Source organism: Sinocyclocheilus grahami, unplaced genomic scaffold (genome assembly GCF_001515645.1).
Source record: "Sinocyclocheilus grahami isolate Dianchi unplaced genomic scaffold, SAMN03320097.WGS_v1.1 scaffold302.1, whole genome shotgun sequence".
Classification (NCBI taxonomy): domain Eukaryota; kingdom Metazoa; phylum Chordata; class Actinopteri; order Cypriniformes; family Cyprinidae; genus Sinocyclocheilus; species Sinocyclocheilus grahami.
In genome coordinates this window covers 778,364-798,474 of record NW_015505481.1, presented here as the reverse complement: position 1 = coordinate 798,474, position 20,111 = coordinate 778,364, and the positions used below count along the sequence as shown (strand labels likewise).

The 20,111-nt window shown below is 38.7% G+C and overlaps 1 protein-coding gene across 2 annotated transcripts in view; it reads right to left on the bottom strand.

Moving 5' to 3' along the window:
• LOC107601253 (protein kinase C beta type) overlaps nt 1-20,111 on the bottom strand; it is a 150,474-nt gene that overhangs the window by 4,864 nt on the left and 125,499 nt on the right. The window contains exons 16-17 of one of the 2 annotated variants that reach the window (XM_016293366.1): nt 17,793-17,933; nt 4,946-7,112 (exon numbers count right to left, since the gene is read on the bottom strand). In XM_016293366.1, the coding sequence (XP_016148852.1) occupies nt 6,954-7,112; nt 17,793-17,933 (300 nt within the window). In that variant the 3' untranslated portion in view covers nt 4,946-6,953. Of the gene's footprint in view, nt 1-4,945; nt 7,113-17,792; nt 17,934-20,111 lie in introns of those variants that run through there. The other variant, XM_016293367.1, reaches the window with a different exon arrangement.

Genomic DNA, 20,111 nt, shown 5'->3' with positions numbered 1-20,111 from the left:
GCGAGGGAGAGACAGACTAAAAGAAGGAAAGAATAGAGGTAAGGTGGGTCAGAGTTAGCTAGAAAGGGATGGAGGGAATATGACAGAAGGTGTGGAAGAGATGGAGGGGATGGAGAGAGAAAAACAGGGAAAAGGAGAGAGGACTGGGCCTTCTCTGGGGCTAGACATTGTTAATGCACTGCTTGGCAATGTAAATCCACAAAGGCAAAGGAAACGCTAGCGTGGGGGGAGGGGTTGCGCTCAATATGCTAAGCATCAGTGGAGCAAGAAAGCTTCGGCGACGCAAATACTGCGTACCAATACACAAATGAACACAGAGCGCTAAGCTATGTTGTTTTGTAGAAATGTGTTTGATATAGGGTGGTGGTATTTCTGAATGAATGCCACATTGCTATGTTCAATAAAGTCAATATGGAAGCCTGTTTCTGCCTCAGAGTAAAATAAATAAATAAAAATACATAAAAAGTAACGGACTTCCTCAAACAATTTTGTTCTCACAATTGAAACTTTATTTCTCTTGCTTGTGAGTTATTCTCATAATTGCATCTTTACATCTGACCACTGTGACTTTCTTATAATTGTGCATTCATATCTCACAGTTGTGAATTTTTCTCACAAATTCAGCCTTTTATCCCACATTTGTGACTATTTCTTCTAATTGCACCTTCACACCTCACCATTTTGACTTTTTTTCCTTATAATTTCAACTTTATATCTCAAAGTTGTTACCGTTTCTCATAATTGCAACTTCATATCTCACTATTTTGACTATTTCACACATAACTGTGCGTTCATATCTTGCAATTGTGACTGCTTCTCATAACTGCGGTGTTATATTTGACAGTCATAATTGTGACTTCATATCTCACAACTGCCAATCAACTCAGATTTTGTAACAATCGTTACCATTTCTCATAATTGTGCCTTCATATCACACAATTGTGAATACTCCTTGTAATATGGACTTTATATCTCACAATTGTGACTGTTTCTCATAGTTGCAATTTACATCTCACTATTTTGTAAATTTCTCCAGATTGCACCTTCAGATCACACAAATGCTACTATTTCTTGGAATTTTGACTTTATCCACCTTATTTTTCAACGCGGAAGTAAGCCGTTTTCTGTTAATGTGTGAGACTTCCGGTTCATTAGCTGCTGTACGGAAATAACGAGAATAACAACGTGCAGTAAATGGTGAAACTGTGCACTACAAACCAGTGTATTCATAATTAAGATAATAAGACAGCGATATCAAGCAGCAAATCAAGCTGTTTTGTGCAGCTAAAAATAGCTGGAAGCAAATGACACCAGAAGCCACACCCATACATTTCCTTATGGGAAAAACAAGGTGGATATCTCAGAATTTTGGCTACTTTTAGTAATTGCAACTTACAACTTTATCCTATATCTGACAACTACAACTTTATTCGTAAGAATTGCAAGACCAATAGTATAATTGAGACATGCGAGTAAAATGTATTTCTTTTTTACTCTGAGGAAGAAATGGGATTGCGTATGTCAGTATGACTCTACTTACTTTCTTATTGTATGTTCCTGGTCGTATTGTAAACAATTCATCAATGCACATTATTCTGAACCAAACTATTTTTTGTTTCATAATCTTTAATCAAAATGCAATAACTTGCTCTTATTCTGAAGTTATGTTCCTTTTTTGCCAATGCTGCAGGCTATTTCAGAATTTTTTCTTGTTGAATATCCTGTTTCACTTGAAAATATGTCACATTTTGGAAGTTCACACTGACTTTTAGACATTAAGAGAAGAACAGAGAATAATCATGGTGGCCCAGTATATATACACGAGTGCTAACCTTTCTCACAAATTAATCACAGTCTGTTGGATGTCTGCTTGGATAATAATACCAAAAATGAAGCATGTCTTGGAAAAACAATGCAATTCAGTTAAGTCATTATTTCCAGCTAAATAATTCAGCTTTCTGGTCAATGGTGGGCCTGAGGGAATTGTGGGAAGTGCAGAGTTGTTTTAGGCAGCATAACGCTCGGTATTAAAGAAACATTCAGTATGTTTTGAAGACAATAAACCAACGACGACAAGTCAGTGTGATCTCTTTTTTTAAAGGCAATGAACACAGCACCTTAAAATGACAAAGAACAGAGACAAGTCGCTTTCAGGCGAGCAAGACACAGAGAGGGATGAGAGTGCCGTCAAAGCACAGCAAAAAGGATTTACAAACAACCAAGATCACAGACGCAGACATATGACTCCAAATATTGGTATGCAGATCACATCAAAGAAGAGAAAACTGGGGAAGAGAGACGGTCCAGACTCCAGAAGAGCGTTTGAGATCTCCTGGCTCATGGATAAAAACAGCTCCAGACAGAAAGAATACAGTAGACAGGAGAAAGATATATGATACAACAACAGAAGCACATTTCCTACCTTATGTCCATTTGCTGGTTCAAGCACACCACAGCACAGCGAAGCACACAAGCCACAACTCCAGAGTGATGGCCACTAGATTACCTGGGCTCTCAAGAGCCAAACAGTTCAGAGAAAAATGGCACTGGGCATTGGCATGGAAACCTCAGGACTGTAGGTCAACGCAGATGTGATTCTGAATGACTAGTTTTAAATCTAGTAATTATCCTGCAGAGTTAATGAGTCTATAAATCTGTCTACTGTTGCATGGATCCATGTATATGTGTGATACATTATAAGATACAGTGGGGTCCAAAAGTCTGACAGCCCACAAGCCTGGGATGCAAAATTTTATTTAACTCTAGAAATAAATAAAGTTTCTGAATTTTAAAAAATTTAAACAAAAATATATGAATTAATAATATAACAGTAAAATAATAATAAAAAATAATTATAATGAAAAAGAACATTTCAATTCAAAATTTAAATCCAGAAATAACAAAGTTTCAGAATTGTCAGTGAATGAATAAATAAATACATAAATAAGAATAAAACAAAAAAATCTGGAAATAAAAGTTTCATAATTTTGAAACTTAAGTGCATTATTAATATAACTAAAATATATACAAAATTATAAAACATACATATCTATTAAATGGCATAAGAAAACCAACACACACAAAAAAATGTTTTTGCACTATTTTAAGGTCAGTAATCAAATAAGTAAACTGTTATGCTGATAATATAATTTGCAACAAAAAGTTGTTACATTTGAAAAATACAAATTAAAAAATATTTTCACATATATTCTTCAAAGCGCTAAAAGATAATATTACAATTAGCATCAGTCATAAATCCACATTTAGATACCTAAACTGGCAATTGACCGTCAGAGGCATGTGGGCACAGGTACCAGGAACTGAAAAAATGTGTAAACCGTTAACATCAGAATGGATATAACAGATCAAAGAGCGTAAAAAGAACATCCAACAAAATCTTTGTCATCCTGAAGCGTCACTAAATGATAAATGACACTAATTAGAGATGAATGATGGTCCAAAATGGTCTCAGTTGACAGGAATATCCATGCTAGCTTGCCATGCTGATGCAGGCCAGTGCCATTCTGTGTTGATTAGATACAGGTCTGTTTGACAAGATGAGATTAGCACGGGCACACTGAGCAGCTCAGTTCCCATAAACAGGCTATGATACACATGGACATATAAGATAGTGGTGGATGGCAGCGGAACAAGGGACGTCGACACGTCGAGAATACCAGGATGAGATGTTTGTACCTCAGCAGAGCCCATCTGAATTTTTCATACAGATATATAGCAGAGATAAGAGTTTGAAATGCATGCTGTACCAAAAGCCTCGACGGGAACAATAATAATAAAAAAAGCTCTCAGGTATAGGAGAGAAAAGACGAGAGACACCCTCCTTTAAATCCAAGGTGTTCATTTTGCCAGGCTTTAATTCCAATCGTGATGGTGTAATTTTGTGCGATTCTAAGGCACAGAGCTTTCTATAAAGGAGCGGATTAGCGGCGAGCTGATGTCAGCGCAAGAAGAAAACAGCAGTATCAAACACTGACCTGTTTTCAGCTGATAAGCCGCACACACTTCGTGCTAACCGACTCGTTTAATTTGAGGCTGCGACATTCAGAATTAATTAACACTCTTATGTGGAGCGCCAGACTCAACTGTGTACCGCATACATGTAAAAACAACAAGTTTGAAAGATCTCCGAGACCCCCATGCTAATTTTTACGGTGCTACTTACATAAGCAGGCCATCCACCACTCCAATTTTTACAATAAGCGTTCGCAGCATGTTTAATACGGCATATAAAGCGTCTCTCTAGTGTTCACCCACCCTTATGTATGTTCTTCCCATATGTCATTGGCTGAATGGTGGTGGAACAGGATGAAATGTTCTCATGTTAAGTGGCAGGCATGAAATATGCAGAGCTTAGCGTGGGCACGTGCTGCACACCGTCCAAGTTGGTTTTATACAGGCGTCAGGCGATGCTCTGAGCAAATTGACAAGACTTCCTCTGCCAAGCGGTTCAGAAACACATACAAATAATGCTTTATGTGATCGAATAAAATGTCACATCAGGGTCTTAGAATAGAAAACAGTCTTTTGTGTTTCCAGAGTTCATATTACAGGCATGGTTGAATTTCATGGTTATATACACTCAAAACTACAATGAGGGAAACGACGCAAAACCAAACAAAGGCTATTGATGTTTCAGTTTTATTTAAATGCATACTCGTGGTTTTTAGTGGAAAATACTTTGGCACAAGAAAAGCATTGAGGATGTATGTAGCAAAGCACACAGAAAGGTCAAGAGCGCTCACTAAAACACTAGGCTAGTTTTCTGAAATTCATGCATAAAGCTTCTATGCACATTTTAAGGTATAGAAAACACACAAATCCCCCCTTTTCATTTATTTTTATCTACAATACTGACCACATAAAATTCATTCAAAATACATTTAAGAACATTTGACACATTTTATTTGCTTATAATTATTTTAAGACACTTAAAAAAAATTATATCAAAGCCCTACACTGAACTGCTCGCTATATGTTTTGGCAGAAATGACAAATGCACAATATTTTTTTTGTCCTTTTTTCTTCTTTGTTTTAACCAAAAGTGTCTTATCCTGCAAACCACAACAGATCTGGAAACTTTCACCATTATAGACAGGTTATCCCTTCCCTGAAATCCTATGATGAAGATATGATATGAAGTCCCAGTGGTTTCCAATAAAAGCCACTGGCTGCTAGTCAGCACGGATAACCGCTCAAGGAACTGAGAGGATCTGACCCGTTTCTGTGGATGTGTGGCTCTTGTGGCCTTTCCAGTTCCATTTAGTGATACGGTATCTGTTCCTCACAGGGACTTCGCTGCTGTTACCGCTGACATGAACAGTGCTCACGTTTCTAGATCTACTGTCGTATCGGAGTCGTCAGCATGCTAAATTAGGACACCGCATTAAAGCACTGACCAGCCTGTGTTGGACCCATTGACACAACAACAGATAGCTTCAACGGACCCCTATTGTCGCTTATGAGCAATGTTTACACGCTTGAAATGTTTTATTTCCAAAGCTACACCGTCTAATTGTGCTGCAAATTATTAGTCGTCTTCATATCCTGTTCTTCTCTTCGCCTTCGAAGTGCAATATTGTGTTCCACACAAACGTTGTGGTATTCTTTCAGGGTTTTCACGTAACAAGTTTCAGCATAATATAATGCGGCGGGTCTCTATTGACAAGCTTCAAGATGGAATCATTCAAGCGAAGTGAAGCTATATCAGTGCGTCCCAACTAGACTAATTTGCTCATACACAAGCTCTTCAATGAAATCCAGGGTATAATTCTGTGATATTACCCATGGGTGACTACTCATCTCTTTGTCATCGTAAACCCCAATGATGTTGAAAAATGCTTCCTGATCGTACCCATTAAAACATGCATATCTAACATAGGGGTCAGTAATACATGGTTATTGGCTACAGCACTAGCTCGTTTCTGATATTAGCACTTGTTCTCTCGTCCTGTCTCAATCTGTAATTGTCTCAAGCACGAGGTAGTTGATATTTAATGTGCCTGTCAAATACCTCTCGATAAAATCCGGCTGACCTTTAAGCAGAAGTCAAGTGTTAAACAAGGAAGAGCCAACGGGAACCATCACAGGAGTCATGCTTCCTGTACATGGGTGAGTGTTTGCTGATGGTGTGAGATGATCAGGCAAAAAAAAAAAGCAGATCACTACCACAATCAGGCACATCCATTAAGCTCTATTGGCCCATACATACACGCAAACAGGATACAGGCATCCTAAAAAAGTCAGATTTACTCATGCTTCCAAAAAAAGAAAAAGGAAAACTTTGGTCAATTTCTGTTATGTACTTGTCTGTACAATGCAAGTCAGAGATTAAAGCAAGACTAGGGTTCACTACAGAGCTAACTAACGACATATGTATCATAAAAGTTCGGGCAAAACAAAACCGTCATGCAAAAACCTTTTGAGTTTGCATTCTTTTTGAAACAGGCAAAATGGTTTGAGTATAAAAATCAGCAGAATATCACTGTCACAGGCTGGATAAGGAGAGCGAGGCTAGCCACTGTGCATCTCATATGCGATTCATGCACCTTTAGTGCAAATGGCTGAATCTGAACACTGGCGGTGCCCGAAACACACACACACATCTGAGGATAGTTTAGAAGAGAGCTATGCAATACACACCACATTCAGGAAAGCTGTAGAGTACAAATAGTATAAAGACAGCCTTTAGATTCAAACGTTCCTCCAGCATGGACACACTCAATGGGATGTCGTGAAAGCCGACAACGACCTTCAGGCTAATCTACGAATATCGAAGTTTCGCATGCATATGTATATAGATGGTTTAGTTTCTGTGCATGGCTGTTTATGTACATACACGTGCCCATTTTATGGAGTGTATGATACATAAACGTAAGGAGGTTTGATGAAGAGGGGGTTTGATGGAGGGCTGGGTTAGTTTTAGGAGGTCGCCCTTAACTCTGGGCTTCCATGGCAGGGTATTCGGGGTTTATGAAGGAAAAGCCCTCGAACTCGTCTTGGTCGAGGTTCATGATGACCTCCTGGTCTGGAGGGGTGAGAACCGGTGGATGGCGGGTGAAAAAGCGGTCAAAGTTCTCTGCATCCCGGCCACACTGCAGGAGGGAGAGAAGAAGAAGAGAGGCATGTAATGGATGGGGGATGATGAACATGGTCAAGTAGAACGTAAAAGAGAACAAATAAAAGTATGAGAATGGATGTGAATGTAAGAGTACTGAAGATTATTGAACAGCAGTTCTGGATACATGGATAGCCTATCCTGTTGAATAGACCAGCATACTGAATAGAACGCATGGAATAGCGTTGGGTGATTGTTTACACTCTTAAAAATAAAGGTTCCAAAAGGGAATTTTCATAGGGATTACATAGAAGAACCTTTCTGAGTTACCCAAAGAACCTTTTAGTGGATAGTTCTTAAAGGGGTCATCGGATGCAAAATTCCCTTTTACATGTTTGAACTGAAATCTTGGCAGTGTGTGTACACAACCACCCTATAATGATAAAAATCCATCCAGTGCTTTTTTAAAAATCCCGATAAATGATAACCCCTTTCTCAAATCAAGCCGTTCTCAGATTCTTGGATGTGTGACGTCACACAAACCCAGGCCCCTCCCACGACTATTAATTGACACTAACGTTTAAGCATTGACCTGCCCTGAGTGAGCTGTGAACAGTGCGCCATTGTTTCGACGCTGGAGCAGGGGTAGACAATAATGTCTCCTAAGCGACTGAGGTGCTTTGTTGTTGGATGTAATAATGAACATAGTAGTCGTCATTTACTCCCAATATCTGAGCTACTGAAGACGCAGTGGATTACTTTTGTTTTTGAAGGGAATGCGCCCCCGATCTACCCCGATCTACCTAAATTAAAAATTAAATGCGGCTAAAATCGGTTTAAAATCTCTCAGAGAACGGCTTGTCACCCCACGGAAAAGAGGGGCGGAGTGAGCAGAGCTCGTTAGCATTTAAAGGGACATGCACTGAAACGGCTTGCTGTGAACAGAGCTGTTTTTGACAAGGTAAAAAGGGGGTTGTTTTACACTATCATTGATATTTTTTAACAAAAGTATGTTATAGACTTTTCATTAAGACCCTAAAGAATCATATCAACTGGTTGAAAATGGGCATCCGATGACCCCTTTAAAAGTTAAATTTTTTCTTAATTTGAAAAACTAACTTTTTCAACTAAAAATAACCTTTTGTGCAATGGAAAGATTCCATAGATGTTAGAGGTAATTCAAGGGATAATAAATGCCAATAAAGAACCTTTATTTATAAGAGTATACTTTAAAAAATTGAAGTCTGTCATGATTTACTCCCATTCATGTCATTCCAAAGCTATATATATTTTTAAATACCTTCCTCAAAAACTTAAGCACCATAAAAGAAACATACAGATGGTCCATACAACTTAAAGTGCTATATTTGAAGCCATATGATCTCTAGAGAAACAAAATTTAACTCATTATTCACAGAAAATCTTGACTTCACTGAAAACACTTGAAAAGTAATAGTATCTGATTCATGTATAAATAATCATTTCAGTCAGATCTTTTATTTATTTTTGAAGAAAATAGAGGAGAGTAGAAAACTGACAGGCTGACTGACTCAAAGATCTGTTTGCAGTGGTTAACAGCTCACTGGAGGGGAAGATTATCAGTGAATAATGACTTCAGTCTATTCATCAAGCAATCATACTGCTTCCGAAGCCATATGAAAAATAGTGCACGAGTTGTATATTATTCATTTTATGGTGCTTTTGCATCTTTTTTTTCCTCCAAAGCTTCAAGATTCAGTCCCCTTTCATTGTAAAAGAGCAAACAGAACATTATTCAAAATATCTTCTTATGCATTCCACAAAAAAGTCAGTCAAAGTTTGGAACAACAAGATGAGTAAATGATAACAGAACCAATCTGGTCTATCTAATGAAGCCCATTGACCAGCATTTTTTCACTGGTCCACCAGCTGCACCAATATGGGAATTCACATTAGCCAAATTAGTAGCCCGAAACTGGTCTTTCCATCATGGCATTGGGTGTAACTTGGAAAAATATGAATTCATGGAGGCGCGTGTGAGACCTTTACACTCATACTGATACAGAAATATGTTCCAGATGTCAATGGCGTGTTAGGGTGTCATTCATGATGCTTTTGAAAACAACAACAGTGAAAACAATAACAACAGCATTAATGCCACCACAAACACATACGCTTCAGTTCAAATGTCAGCTTTTGAAATTCCAATGTTCTATTGCACTTCCAGTGACATTTAAATAGCTCGCTCACCATAATGGTAAAAAACAGGTACGTCCACGCAAGCGAATCTGTAAATGAGAGTGAAATCCTTTGCACTGTTCACACATGCGGACACCTTTACATGGAGAGCATTGATCAGTGGCAGTCCAGTACGATATCAAAACTCACCTTTTACAGCCCGTCATGCAATATTCATGAATAGGACTCAGAAGCAAACCATCAGAATATTCCAAACCTGGCCAGTTCTCTACCTCTGGCCCATGATGAGGTATCTCTGCAACCTCTCCCTTGGCAAACAATACAGTTGGAGCAGCCACAATGAAAGAGGAAAAACTGCCAAGTGGTGAAAATTAGAGCTGAGGCAGCTCACGATGTGATGCATATTACTGTTCAACATATGCATTATTTTATAACAACATATTGTGGCTGTATATTTTGTGATGTACCATGCAGTCATTAGTGGAGAATCAACACCAGCACTGTAGATCATATACGATGCACATGGATCAAACATATTACATACAGACCCACTGCACAGGACAAAATCACAAGCTTTCGACTTCACAGGAGTTCATCATTTCCACCAATCAGAGTGAAGACCTTTTGAAAGTCTATATAGGGTTCTGCTTCTAATGAGCACAATGGGAGGGCAATCAACTTTGGGTCCATTCACTACAGCTCCTTCAAAATGAAAGAAATTTACTTGCACAAAACTTGTCACAATATACTATTTTTTCCCATTTCCACATATTTTCAGTGTTACAGCATTACATTTAGTGAACTTAAACATTTTTACAAAAAAAATTTTTTTTTTTTATTAATGGACCTATGCAACAGACAGTTGTACAGCTGATTATTCCAAGTGGTAGCACTTAAACTAATGTGAATAAATCATAATCTAGATCTAATTAATCCAGTACAGTGCTCATTCTCACCTCAGTGTGTGACATATACTACTGTTCAGAAGACTGGGGTCGGAAATATCTTTTAATGCTTTTAAAGAAGTTCTTATGCTCACCAAGGCTGCGTTTATTTGAACAAAAAAACAGCACTATTACACTTTAAAATAACTGTTTTAACTTAACTTATTAATAATGATAATAATAACTTATTCATGTGATGACAAAGCTGAATTTCAGCAGTCATTACTGATTTGGTGCACTAGAAAAATGTCTTCTTATTAATTTTGTGGAAATAATGATACCTTTTGTCTTTCAGGATTCTTTGATGAATAGAAAGTTCAAAAGAAAAGCATTTACTTGATATAGAAATACTTTTTAACATTATAAATGTCTTTACTGCTACTTTTGATCCTTGCTGATAAAAAAACATTAATTTCTTTAAGACATAAAAAATCTTATTGACCCCAAGATTTTGAGCGTAGTGTATACACACATGCATTTATGCACAAAAAAGTTTATAATCCCTCACTGCATGATTGACAAAAACATGTTAAATGATCACTTATCACATCCTTAAGACAGCCTGTACCTGAGTTCTAGGTAAACAGAAGCATTTGTAAGACCAAACCCCTTCAAATAAACACTCCCTACGCCACTGGGCAGCCCAACAAAAGCTTGAGCCTTTAAAAGCCCCACTTCATACAGCATGAAATGACCTCATTTTCTTGACTGTACCATTAGCCCAGAATCCTTAGCGTGGACCTGGCAGCAAACACAATAGCTTTAGATGTGCCTCTGCATTTTCAGCAAGAGGATTCTGACTACTATGTGAATGATTTACAACCAATACATCTTATATAAGACAGAGGTGCAATCAAAGCTCAGACTTTCTTGGCAAGCTCACTCACTACCTCTAAATACTAAACTGCCATACACACACATACACACAGAGTGACAGAGAGTGAGAGCACTGAGGCATAACATCTGTGTGTGGGAACCATTAAATCACCCCGCGCAGCATCTTGTACCTCTGCATTCAGAAGCCCCTCTAATTTAAACTCAATTAATGGTCCCATGCAGCAGCCACCTGACCCCTGTAGCCCCGCCACAGATGCATTAGTATTTCCAAACGCGATCAGGGGAGGCTGTGACTTATGGATCTGCCCGCTCGCTGCCATCCGTATGAGAGAGAGTCGAACGACCTGCGTCTCATCGGCCCCTGAAAATTGAGGGAAAAGCTTTTTGGTGTCCTCTTAAAATCACCTGTCCACAGTCATTAGCATCAGGGGGCCACATCCACTGTGAACAGCCCTTGCTATTAAAGACACACATGTGACAAGCGGCTTGTCTGAAGACCGCTGTGCTAAACACTGCCCATTTACAACTCTCTCTCTCACACATGCGTCCATCGCTCACTGACGCACACCTTTTCTCTCTGACACACACTTTGCTTTTATTTGTGAGAAAAAGTGTTTTCCCTCTGCTCACTCATATCTCTGAGTGACTGCTGCACATGGGGATGAAGGGAGAGGGAATGAAAAGGAGAATAATATTCTTTAAAAGCAAAAGCTACCGAGCATCACGCTCACACAGCCCATAGTTGTCATTTCTGACTACGACATGCACTCCAAACTTCACTCTGGGCAAAGCCTGATCAAAAGACCATAGCTGGACCCCAGCGTGATGGAGTCCTGGTGGCTCCACAAGAATTCTTTACTTGCTTAAGCCCTAAGATGCTTTTATCCATAGCCATTTACAGTATATTTATTACAGTGACAGTCTCTAGAGAAACCAGAGGTTATACACACACACACATTTTATTCATTTCTATATTTATCTTATGTACTTTTTAAGTTTATTTTCACCAAGGTTCCCGTAATATTATGAAATATTATCAAAATTTTAAATAATCTTTTTTCAGTTTTAATATACTGTAAATGTAGTTTATTCCTGTGATGGTAAAGCTGAATTTTCAGCATCATTACTCCAGTCTTCAGTGTTGCATGATCCTTCTGAAATCATTCTAATATGCTGATTTGATGGTCAGGAATTTCTTATTACAATCAATGTTAACAATAGTTGTGATGCTTTTGGGATGACAAAAAATGTTTTTGGGTAAACCATGGTGTGTGTGTGTGTGTGTGTGTGTGTGTGTGTGTGTGTGTGTGTGTATATATATATATATATATATATATATATATATATTATTATTTTCTTTTTTTTGACGAATAGGAAGTGCAAAAGAACAGCATATATTTGAAATAGAAATATTTAACTTTATAAATGTCTTTGCTGTCACTTTTGATCAATTTATATTTTATGTTTTTAACAATTTATCAAAGTATTTTATAAATATTTATGTGTGTGTACCTACTTAACCATATTTTGGGGAGAAATATGTACGGAAAAGTGAGCAAAAACCTCACCTACATTTGTTCTCATTCACTTTCACTGTAAAGAAAAGAACTGTATACTAACTAGAGAACTCTTTAACCAGAAAAACTTTCTTGGTGAAACAGCTTCACTGAAAGCTTTACCATTTTACTGGTGATCATCAAAATCAACACTCAACAGCATTTACCAGCACGGAAGCCTGCTGGTATCAGCTGGACTTTTCATAATGAATCTGTCACTCTCCTCACCTGGCTTTGATCCCTTTTCACCTCCACCCATCACTCCTTTGTTCCAGCATGAGCAGAGCATGACGGACAGTGTGTGTAAATGAAAGGGTGAGGTTAAGGTGACCGTGTCCAATCTGCACCGACACAGAGAAGGTGCCGGGTGACATACAGGAAGTGAGAGTGAGCGGCGCTGGCAGCAAAGAAGCTGTCAGCGTTCAGAGATCCGCCCTCCCATGGCTGGCACATGCGGGCCGCCGCTGCCAGTCTTGTAACACGCAGGCAACAACAGTCCATCTGCTGCAGATACAGCCAGAGGCGTTCCACCTAGAGCTGGCTGGCATCCCAAGCAACAAATCAACAGTCACTTCTCACCTGCCACCAGATAATTCAACAGCACCAGCAGAGAAATGAAGAGCTCTGTATGGCGGCCCTCCCCTCGTTCTGCTCCAAACCTGAGCTGTAAAGTCACTCTGACTGTTTCGAGGCCCGCGTCCCTCTTCGCATCCCCTGGGTCCGATTCCCTAATCCACCTCAATGCAGTGATCCCTTGCCAGACACTCCTGTCACGCTTCATTTCAGAGCCACAGGCTGTGATGTGTAGAGGGACATGCCATCCAAATCCTACGTCAGACTACCGTGTTTCCCAGCGGAGTGAGATCTGGGCAAGGAGGTGCTCAGCAGGAACGGGGCAGAATCTAGGGAACTGTCCTCAATGACCAGCCTGCCTTTGGCTCTTTAACTACAGGCTCAGGAACTTCAAACGCACATATTAGCTTCGAAAACAACACCTAGTGAGCTTCCTCATTGCCTACATTGGCAGCTGCCTTCTAAGGCGGCATTGAAAGTAAGCAATTTTGAACACTACATACACAAGAATGCACTCAAGAATCACATGGAACATTCATCTCACACTTGATAGAATAAATATAGATGACACGAGGAACAATGTGACACTATGTGACTACCAAGTATAAATACAACATTTTCTGGGTAAAATCATTTTTAATTATAAGCTTATTTGGATGCACATATCGGTCATAAGCCAATATTACGGATTATTTTTTATTTTCTCATTTATTTATGGGGTATGTAATTGTGACATTCTTTTGCATTTATTTTATATTACATTTGCCATCATTCACTGATTTAAAGGTATAATGATAAATTATGGCAAACTTTTTTGGACAAGCGATTTTCCACCTTATTTCAACTCATTTGAAAGGGAATTAACCATATTTCACACTGTATGTTAGTTTGTTTGGATGCCTTAATTCACAAAACAAAAATGACAATTTTCATGTTTAATGTATTATTATTTTTTATCTTTGGATTATCTTTGGACAAAACTGAATTTTTAATATTGACCATTTAAAAATACTTTTTGATACTGATACAGATAAATGAATTTCAAATAGTGGGGTGAAAAATCGCTGCAAATTATTCTGTGGATAAACGGTTTTAATAAATCAAACTTAATCACAAACAATTTTTGCAACCTTTTTGCAAACCAGTATGGCCAGTTAGATCAAGGATTTATCAGTAATATTTTTAGTGGGGCACTGCGATATTTTACTGGGGCTCATAAAAGGGTCTAGCAACGCCCCTGCAGTGGCATGAAAACATACAAAAAAATACATATTTATACATTGATATTGATTAAAAAAAAGATACATATTGGCAATCATTTTAAGGGCATGCCTAATTTTTAGTTTTGAATCAATTATACAGTATTTGTAAATCACATTTAACTTTTAATTTGATTTATTTCTCACTGTGTTTGTTGCGGTGCATTCTGGGATGCCTTTGACTCCTTAAAATGCTACCCCTGAATGCCTCTTACTGAGTTTTGGAACAGAGCTAATGTCTGTCTGCATGAATTTTTGGTCTCCACATGAGACAACACGAGTCTCATTCTCATAATTGCCTGAGTTTGTAAATCACAGTTATTTGAATGTCCATCAAGCATGCGGCCGTCATCCCGAAGAGGGTCTAAAATCATCAGTCTTTCTGCTCAGCTAATGACACCAGTACGCAAACATCCATCTGCTGCTACACAGGCAGCCAACACCACATGAACACTCACAATCACACACACCTGAACAGTGAGCTAATGTACCTCACTGCTGTTTCACAGTATAAGCAAGCTTGAAAACTGGGAACAGATTTAGAGTATTTCAGCATTACAGCACTTGCTCACCAATGGATGTTCTGCAGTGAATGGGTGCCGTCAGAAAAAGCTGTGAAAAACATCACAATAATCCACAAGTAAGTCTAGTCCATCAATTAATGCCTTGTGAAGTGGAAAGTCATGTGTTTGTACGAAACAAATCAATCATTAAGGTGTTTTAACTACAAACATCGCTACCAGTCCATAATCCATGATAATGCTTCCTCCGCTGTTCTGCTTTCACATCAAAATCACATTAACATATTTGTTTAAAACTGTTTTGGATGGTGTTTGCTTGTAAATGGTACTTGATCTGTGGATATTACTCTCCTGATTCAGATGACATGATGTTTTCATTGAAGAAAGTATTATTATGGAGAAAGGACTCATATTTTAGCCGGTTTTAAAATGTCTCGATGGATTTCTTTATTGCAAACAGCTTGCTAACTGATGGACTGGAGTGGATTCTTGTTGTTTATTGAGAGTCCAAACATGTTTTTTTTATCAGCTGTTAGGACTCTCTTTCTGACGGCACCCATTCACTGCAGAGGATCCACAGGTGAGCAAATGATGTTCAGTAATGCTACATTTCTCCAAATCAAAGCACAAACAAACTTGTCTACATCTTGGATGGCCTGAGAGCTAATAATTAAAATTTTGGGATGAACTATTCCTTTAAATTATCTGAGAAAATATAGTAAAATAAAAATTTAACTGAATTACACTATATACTGTACAGTAGCATTGTTACCACTGGTTATGAGACAAGCAAGGACCAATGAGGATTGACGCCAAAACCGTTGCTCTGTCAAAAACATTGGCTCAACCAACGGTGTGAATTTGGAAGTTGGACTATCTGTTTGCTCATCCATTGGAGGTATGAAGGACTTTCAAGGAAACCTGTTTGAAAACCATAATTTTTACAATTCCGTTTGGTGACACTAGTGGCACAGAAATTACACACTTCTGCCCTTTCAACTAAAACTAACACATTCAATTCAAGTGCTAAAGTAACACTTCCGATTTTAATGTGAAGACGAAGTTAATGGCAGCAGTGAACTCGGTTTTCTAAAATCAACAGGACAATCTGTTCTCAATGGGTGCACCGAGACCTCAATGCCAGGGAGGCGCTGCAGGAAGGAGATCACGTTTAACAGGCCAGTCTGAGTCCGAGCGGGAGGTCAGGAGGGTTGATGTGGAGGGAAGCACTATGCAGCACTGCCTGGGCAATGCATGCTCCATCTGACAGCTCTCACAGACACACACACACACACACACACACACACACACACACACAGACGCAAGAGAAGCTGTACTCATTAAGGATCTGACTGAGGCTGACAAACGCGTCTCAGCTCGGCCGGAGCCCTAGTGCACACACCACTAACGAAGCTAAGATGCTGCTGTGCCTGAAGGAGGACATACAGACTCCTCATTACACCCTACTGCTCTCCATAGCCCTGAAAGTTTGACTCGTCATCTCTGTACCACAGAACAGCAGAATTTGACTACTTTGACACGGTCTTCGAAAACTATGGGTCCAGGCGGCCAGTTTGAGTTTGTGCCGTTACAGGTCACTTAATGTGATTTACACAAGTAAGACATTTTCCTGGATCAACATCCTTTGCTGGTCCTGAGACAACATTCCTTTTAACCAATCACAGCCCTCTGATATTAGGGTTAGGTTTATAGACTGCAGGGTTGAGTGACATTTAGAATTAAAGAAAAAATTATTTGACAAGATTAAATTAAGCCCCACAGGATGTTGAAATTGAATTTGAATTCGAATGACATGAAGAATTTACTGTTGCAATTCAATGAAACACAAGTGTGTTGAATTTCACTTATTCCAATGCTATAAATATAATACTTGTAATTCAATCCAGTACAAATTTTGGTAACACTTTATTTTAAGGTGTCCTTGTTACACATGTTACATGTACTTACTATTATAATAACAATACATTATGCATAATTACATGCAAGTAAACCCTAATCCTAACCCTAACCATATAGTAAGTAGTACATGTTGTTAATTAATATTACTCAGTAATTATATGTAAAATTACACTGTAACAAGGACACCTTAAATTAATGTAACACAAATTTTGAGACAAAAAATATATGATTTAATAATTATTGGGTAATTATGCCAATTTACTCCCTGAAATACATACTACTTTTTCTAATGTCTACCAACTTTACACAGATAACAAAACCTAATAAGATCCTAATTTTGCCTTTAATCAAAAACAAATAAACAAAAGTCCAACACTGTTTTTGATTCATAACAGATTTTTACTTTACCATTAATAGCCTGTATGTTGTATGAACATGATTATGAGTAATTTATACTCAAAAATGTATAACAAAATACACTTATAGCAGTTGTATTTTTTGTAATTGAATTCCCTTTCGATTCTACTTATTGAAATTCAAATTGTAATTTAGTCCGAATAGATTAATTGATGAGTTTGAATCAAGTTAGGTCGAGGTTGGATTGGGATTACACATTTTTATAGGATTAAGAACAACAGTAGGGTTATGGTTGTTGATAGGAGTATTTTTTCCAGAAACAACAAAGTATGTTGATGCAATTTTGTCTTACTTTGGTAAACCATGTCATGCATTATATGTTAATTATCAGGCTAAAAAATATATATATTTTTTATTTTTAATTTATATCTCGAATTTAGACTCAAATCTGAAATAACCACCAGGGGTTTAGATCACAGCAACAAGCAAGTAGTGAATGCAAGTAAGAGAGAGAGAATGTGTGTGTGTGTGTGTGTGTGTGTGTTAGAGGTGAGGTGACTGGCTGGACTTACGGCTTTTGGTTTAAACGGTGGCTGAACTTCCTTGTTCTCCAACTTTTCCCAATCCATGTAACGGAAAAAGCCATGTTCCCTGATGTCCCGCTCACCCTCAGGACCGCAGCCCAGACGCTTGCCTGGGTGTTTGGTCATCAGCTGAAACAGAGAGGACAACACAATGGTGAGAGGACCACTGGTATATACTATGGCTGTCAAACGATTAAAAAAAAATCTAATTAAATGCATAATACACAGAATAATGAATCAAGTTTATCAGAATTAATAGCATATAATCTATATTTTCTAACAAAGGTTTTATTTACATTACAGCATGAGCCAATAGTAGTTTCCACGTTATTACAGAATTTATGTACAGGGCATGAGAAATTCTTCATTAAAGGTGCTGTATGGAAGATTTTGACTCTACTAAAGCATAAAAATACCATAATACGTTTGCAGATATTTAAGAAGCATGCTAAGTTAACATATTTGTTTATCTGAAAAACAATGCTACAGTCAGTTATTCTCCTTTGAAAATGTGAGTTCTGGCCGGAATGTCGGTCTCTGTTTTGATTTGTGAAACCCGCCCACTGCCAGTTTACCCAATTGTATTTCGGCACCCCGGGTTGCCAGTTGGCGGGAAACACGGCGTATTTCATTTCAGTCATGGAAGCTGGCAAACGAAAGTGTTGGTGTCGTCAATCTGGCAACCTGCGTGTGCGTCAAGTCTGAGGAGGAGGCACCGGGTGAAAAAAACCCTCTCCAATATTTTGAATTTGGACTGCAATACCTAGTTAAACCACTCGGTGTCCTACATCCAGCACCTTTAATATATTTAAATTAATTTACAAGTGTATAGTAGATTAATGTGTAACACTAAGAACCCAAATATTTAGTTCAAAATACAGCCAGGGTACCTGCTTGCCCTACTCCAGTAGTGTTTTGTTAATAATTTTAATGTTTTATGGGTCAAAAATACAAGTTGCATTAACATCCCTGGAGGGGGTAAAACTAAATCCACAGAAATGAGAATGTCATAAAATTTTTAGGTCAAATAAATTTTACTTTGCAGTTTCAGCACAGTCTCTCTTCATCAACTTTCTCCGCACACCCATCTCTCTCCCTTTTTCCCCTTCACCGACAGCTGTTTTATTCCCCAGCAGAACATGCTATGTTGAATATAACAAAATCGTTTGGCTATTTTATTCCAGTGAGTGACTTTAGCGTGTGTAGGAGAGATTAGGCGAGGGGAAAAGCTCAACAACTTGCCGCTTTTTCTTCAGCGCCTCAGTGCGCATGAAAAATTGATGGCAGCAGAGAAAGTCTTTCCAGGCTCTTGTAAGGCATAGGTGGAGGTGGTGGAGGAGGGGGGAGATGAAGGTCTCTGCTGACTGATAGAGTCTTAACCCTCACTGGATCAGGAAGGGACTGGGCCGGGCCGGTCTGGCTGGGTTGGATCAATCCCTGACCCTGCATGCCTTCTGGACTCATGGCGCTTGCTAAGAGCCGTGTGCTCCACTGCCCTCTGAAGCTTTGTCATCATTGTCATCATTAATGTATACAGCAAAGGCCAGGACACGCTCACTCGCTGTGTGGTAGCTGGGCCATGCTGCCACAGAGACACAGCTGGCTAATTCTCTCTCTCCATTCATTCATTCATCCATCCAAATCTATCTGTCCAAAAACACGGCTAATTATCTCTGATCATGGATCAACATAACTGTCCAAAAATATAGACCTAACCCAACCCCTACCCATCATTTATTCCTAAAAACAGTGTGAAATGATAGCTGATTAACAAGGGTGTAGAAGAACCTAACCATGATTGTAAGCCTAAAACAGATATTTCCTGAAAAGTTATCCCTCAATTCTGATTGGTTGATAGGAATGTTGTTCCAGGATCAACAAGCAAGGATGTTGATCCAGGAACATGCTGTACTTGGCCAAATCACGGTCACCATGAAACACTACCTACTCATGCATCCATCACAATGGATCTATCTATCCATCCATCCATCTATCTATCTGTCTGTCTGTCGATCTATAATACCCAACCATCCATCACATCTAATTATCTATTTTCCTTCTGTCCGTCTGTTCATTCATCCATTCATCGTTTTCAGCTTGTTTCTGTTTCTGTACAGCTGACTGCTCATATTTCACAGCTGTCCTGCTCTGAACGACAGAGCCGCAGTGTAATCTGACAGCGTGATTCAGGAGATGCTCTAGAGGCCGAATGGAGCCAAAAACACAAGTGACCTGCAGCATCGAAGTCAAGTCAATTGCTTTATCTCTCCCTCCTGGCCCTCTTCAGCCCACTACACACAAGTGTGG